Below are 5,867 nucleotides of genomic sequence, written 5' to 3' on the forward strand. Positions count from 1 at the left end.
ACTGTTTTGTCTATTCTACAAAATCCCCCTTCCCGGTATATAGACAAGGCGCTATCACTGTACTGTAGCTCTATAACTCGTCTATGGATGTTTTACAAAGCACAGCCGGTATTGCTTGGGACCACACAGACAGTTCCACGACTCTGAACACATTTAACAGTCAATTACAACAGAGCAGACCATCGTCATCGTCCTCTTGTCTTTCATTCTCGACTGTATTTCTGCATGGGTGGAGCCGGGGGGGGGGGGGGGGGGGGGGGGAGCAGTATATATCTTGAAGCGGTAATGATCCCCCTTCCTGCGAAATGTTAGCTCGGGTTTGATGCAACCATTATGACGCTGCCACTTCAGTTGGGATTGAGACGGGGAGTGTGTCGTCTATTTTCCATTGTTTACCACACACCCCCACCCCACCCCACCCCATCCCGTATCCAAATATAGTTTTCACAGAATAACTTGAGTCGAGCCCCCCCCCCCCCCCCCCCCCCCACCTCCCCCCCCCAAAAAAAAAGGATATGCCCTTTTTAAACAGTACTGCAGGTTTTGTCCTTGTTATCGTTTCATTTCTATCTCTCTCTCCCTCGCGGCCTTGTTCTTTCTCTGCGGTAAGTCGTTTGTGGTGCTCAACACATCGCTGCGCTTCTTTAAAAGGCATCGTCAGACACATTTATGATCGTGGCTTTCACTTCCACCCGCTTGGCAGTCCTTTGCCCGAGACCCAGAGCCTCGTAAAGAAAGGAGAGTGCATGCCACTGGCCTCCGCCGACATGAGCGGCACTTTGGACTCGCATCTCCTTAAATCCCCATAAAGGCTCCTCAGAGACACGTATACGAGGAGGCAGCCCACCGAAATCACAGCGAGTAGCGCGCCGAAGATGGCAATCACCACATCGTCCATCTTCTCTGTGTCTTTCGGTGAAACTTCTAATGCCTTGGTGGTGACGCTCACACACTTGGTGTCACGCTTGTAGTGGACGTTGCGGACGTCCACGCACACTTTGTACTGAGTGGCCGGGCTGAGATGACTGAGGTTGTAGACCCGGATGTCAGTGGGAACTCTGGTAGTGAATGCCATGGTGGGTCGGTTTGTATCGGTCACGGTGTACCATTTGATGCTGGGAGCCAAGCTACCGTGGTCGGTCTTCCAGGAAACCAGAAGTGAGTTGGTCTCCACCGAACTGACACTGACATTCAGGGAGCCGTTGGTGGGTTGGGGGAAGTACCCATTCACCTCCACCGACACGGTCTTGAGGTCAGCCCCGACCAGATTGTGAGCGACGCAGGTGTAGAGGCCGGCCTCCTTCTCTGTTATGTCGTAGATATCGAACGTGCCCTCAGGGTGCATGTAGAACTTGTCAGAGACGGTGTTGGGCAGAACCCTGGTACCGGATGGCGTGATCCAGTATATGTCCGGCTCCGGCTCTGCAAAAGCCCGGCAGTGGAGCGAGACGGAGCTGCCGTTGTGCACATTGACACGTCCAGGCATGCTTTCGGGTGAGATGAGTGGCAGCATATCTCCATCATTTCCCTAAAGTGCACCTGTCCGGACGTGCTGGCCCTCGTACTCGGGAGGCTCTACGCAGTACAGTGAGTCAGGTTCCATGAAGCGGATGTTGGTCCTGTTCATGTTCATCCAGCGCACCACACAGTCACAGCGGATGGGGTTTGCTGTGCATGCTCACCTCGCGGAGGTTGGGGAGCGACTCAACGGTAATTCTGTGGAGGGCGCTGAGCGCATTGCCATTGAGCATTAAGGTCTCCAGTCGGGGCAGTTTGTAGAAAGCATTGGGTGGATGTAGGAAAGCTTTGGGTTGTTGGTGGCTTCGATTTTTGTCAGTTCAGGCAAGTTGTTGAGGGCAAAGCTGTCGATGGATACCAGCTCTGGCATGCTATTAATCCCTAGCTCTTTCAGGTGGAGCATGTCCACAAAGTCCCCGCGCTGTATTCTCCCAATGGGGTTTTTGTTCAAATCCAGAAACTTTAGGTTCTTTAGGTTCCGTATGGCCGAGTGTGGCACCTCGGGAAAAATGTTATCGTAGAAGGAGATGCTCTCTAAATTGTCGAGACCGGACAGGGCGTCGTCAGGTAGCTGGACAGGTTCATCCTGTTCAGGACGAGGCTGCGCAGGTTTCCAAGGGTCTTGAAATTCCTATCCTGGATCGAGACCACCGGGTTCTCGCCGATCATGAGGATCTCCAGGCTCGGCATGGCGTCGAACCACTCTTTTTCGATGGCCTTCAGCTTATTGGAGTTGAGGTGGAGGCGAAGCAGGCTGCGGAGGCCCTGGAACGCACCGGGGGCAATGGAGGCGATGAGGTTGTGGTTCATGTACAACTCCTGGATGCTAGCCAGCTTGGCCAAGCAGCTCGCGGGCAGCTCTCGTATCCCGTTCTCCTCCACGTGAAGAGACAGAAGCTGGGGCAGGTGTCCCAGGTGGATGTCGCCGATGGAGGATAAGTTGTTTTGCGATAGATCAATCTCTGTGATGTTGGCCAGGTAATCCAAGGGCATGTCAATCTTCGCAACATTGTTGGTCTGCAGCAGTAGCACTTGTGTGTCTGCCGGTAATCTCTCGGGCAGGCTGAAGAGTCCTAAGTCGTTACAGTCGACCGTCGGAGCCTCCATGTACACTGAGCTGGGAGAGAACCAGGGCCTAATCTCGCACACACAGAGCTTAGGGCAGTCAAGCCTCTCCTCGGAGGCCAAAACAAAAGAGGCCACGGCCAGACTGACAAAGAGACGATCCACAAATGACACGTCCTTCATATTGGCCCTGTTCCCTCCAGTAAGTAATTGGTCCTTGTAGATTAAGTGGTCTGAGCTGAGCAGTTTCACAAATAATGAATCATTTGTTGTGACTGCTGAGGCGATTGACTCGCCGCCCCACCTAGCACCAACCCGCCACCGCCCTGACCAACTGCAGCGCTGATGACTGACTTTTTATTTATTTATTTTTGCCTTGCTCTGTAGAAGTCCTTGAATTTAATGAGATGTAATCAGTCAATGCTTCCCTGCCAGGATCAGGGTCGGGGGTCAAGGCTGCGGTGAGGCAGACTGAGAAAGAAGATGGAGATGGGGGGTTGGTGGGGGGGAGGGGGCGGGGGGATAATACAACAACAACACAATGGACAGGCGGTATTCCTCTGGGAGTTGTAGTCCAGCTATGCGCATTTGTAGTTATCCATGAATAGATGGCACTCGATATCCTTTAAAGATGGATGTGTTCTTCCAGTGGCATTACTAGCTTCCAAAGTCCACAGCCCAGTCCATTCCTATTTCCTACCTGCAAGACACAGAAAAGGGAGAGAGAGAGAGAGGTAGTGAGGAATGTGCAGGAATGTCACAAGAGTATAGACATGCGTTACATGCCAGTGCCAGTGGTTCTCATACTGTCAGGACAAGGAGCCCTAAAATGTATTTTGCCACGAACTCCCATCTGAAAGCAGTGTTGTTTTCGTCGACTAATACTATGACGAAAAATGTTCATCGACTACCTTTTTTCACTGACAAAAATGACATAAAAACTAAGCCATGATGACTAAAACTATGACTAAATATACTGTTGATTTTTTCAACAAATAAAACCTAAACTAAAATGTTAGGAAGAGACTAATGGACAAGAGAATTGGTTGCATGCTGAAAATAGCGGATCTATAAGATCACAATGCGTCGCAGTGCGACACGTTGTGAGCTTAGAAGCGCTATTTTCAGCAAGTGTAAAAACAGCCATTACGACGGCATCAAGGCCCGCCAAAATACATTTTAGTCGACTAAATCAACTGTAGATTTAGTCGACTAAAATCGTATGATATTTAGTCGACTAAAACTAGACTAACACTAAAGCATTCCAGGTGACTAAAATGTGACTGAAACTAAATGAAAACTAAAATAGAAATTTGCTGCCAAAAACAACACTGATCTGAAAGTATTTTGACTTATAGGCTTCCTCAGGCTCGCACCTGCTCCAAATTACCTACCGGGTGTGCGGAAGTCATCTCTCTATAAGACTTATAGGGATACACAATATTTGTGTTGTTAAAATGTACAGGGAAAACGAAACGAATTTTGATATAGGCTGATTGATTTTCATGTTGCTGGGTAGGATTTTTCTGGGGCAGGACGAGTATACAGTATGACCCGATAATAGAGTATTATAGCGCAGGAGAAGGAGAGAAGGATTTAGGCATATTGACATTTGTTATAGGCACATTGAACGCGTGTTGACATTTATATTGCTCTGCCTCCGAGACACAACACGGTGGATTTATATCTGCTTGACCTTCTACACGTTGTTCTGGGGACACATCTGTGGCCCCGTGATACGGCATTCAAGCGTGACATTAGCCGCGCGAGTCTATTATAGAGTTAAAGGCGAGCCTTTATTAAAATTGTTAAATGGCAGACATCATACAGTTTAGGCATTAGCCCCCGGGGGCACACTGCTGCACGGTGCCGGATTACTGGAGACGAATTGAGTCACTGAGGCAATAAACACATGGGCGGCCAATCAAACGAATGCACAGCGAGTAGGATATGAGGGGCTTTGACACAAACGCAACGCTTTGCACCAGATGGAGTGTGGGGATAAAACACACACACACAAACACCAAAAAAAATAACGAAATATAATTGGTGCATTAGCATAATTACCCATCGCAAAATCAATGATTGATTATGGCTTAAGTGCTAATAGCTTAATGTTTTAGATTTTGTAGCAAACAGAGTGCAACTACGAAGTGCCCACATGCTACGTTGTTAATAAACAGCAGGCACGCACCCACACAGTCCCCCCCCCCCCCCACACACACACACGCACACGCATGCGCACATGCACATGCGCCCGTGCGTGCACGTGCACACACACACACACACACTGAGTGCTAAGGACAAATGCGAGGTTCTGTAGTGTATGTGCTTTGTACTTTGCTAACACCTCAATAACAACTGCAGCAGCAACAATATCCACACCGATAGAGTAGACAAAGGATTAGAGATGTCCCGATACTGTATCGGTATCGGAAAAGTATCGGATCGGCCCTTATTTGGTCATATCAGGTCATATCGGTATCGGTGAATATGCCAGTCTAACCACCGATCCGACACAGGGGTAAGTGGTTGACACTATGGCAGGTAAATACAATGTTGGGGCATGTGGAGTTTGCTTTCGAGTTGCCCAAACTCAAGTGCACATTTGAGTGATGAGCCTGCTATAAACACAACACGAGATATATAGCTAGATGGCTATAAACACTATTCCCGGTCGGTGGACTTCAAAATAAGTTCTTTTCTTTTTGTATTATTATAAATATCATTCTCTGGTATCGGTATTCTGTATCGGTATCGGCTAACACAAAAATGGTGGTATCGGATCGGAAACGAAACGAATCGGGACATCCCTCCAAAGGATAATAAAACAATTCACCCTAAAGCAGAGTGCACATGAAATTGTGATTTGGCTACCCTTAACATAACACTTTAGACTTAAATTATTCCTCTTCTTTATTTTTCCCTGCATAAAAAAGATAAAGTGGTTTGTACTGGAACTCGGAATATTCATTGACAATAAATAGAGCAGACTTTGTGGGCACAGTGAGACCAACAAGGGGAGATTTATTGTGGCATTATGGCCATGTTTTATAGTTCAACGCTATTAGATGTGCAGTGAAATGAGACTCATTTGGAGGGGTAAACGTTCAAATAAACATTCTTGGTCCACAAACACTATCAACAGTTCACTTTCAGTGAAGCATCACAACATTCTGTATGGCTGAGAAGGCAGCATTATATCAATATCGTGATATGAGACAGGATATCGCCAGGGATTTCGGATATCGTACTATATATCGTGAAATAGCAAAAGTGATGTG

At 47.9% G+C, this 5,867-nt stretch overlaps 1 protein-coding gene across 1 annotated transcript; it reads right to left on the reverse strand.

The window, feature by feature from the left end:
* Nucleotides 1–644: 644 nt before the first annotated feature.
* lrrn3b (leucine rich repeat neuronal 3b) lies at nucleotides 645–2,766 on the reverse strand (the record flags this gene model as incomplete). Its single annotated transcript, XM_079494035.1, is given in 7 exon segments — nucleotides 645–697; nucleotides 700–1,509; nucleotides 1,512–1,542; nucleotides 1,544–1,666; nucleotides 1,668–1,786; nucleotides 1,789–2,094; nucleotides 2,097–2,766. Coding segments are annotated over 7 exon segments (2,112 nt in total).
* Nucleotides 2,767–5,867: the final 3,101 nt, after the last annotated feature.

This window comes from Electrona antarctica (genome assembly GCF_951216825.1).
Source record: "Electrona antarctica genome assembly, chromosome: 23".
NCBI lineage: Eukaryota > Metazoa > Chordata > Actinopteri > Myctophiformes > Myctophidae > Electrona > Electrona antarctica.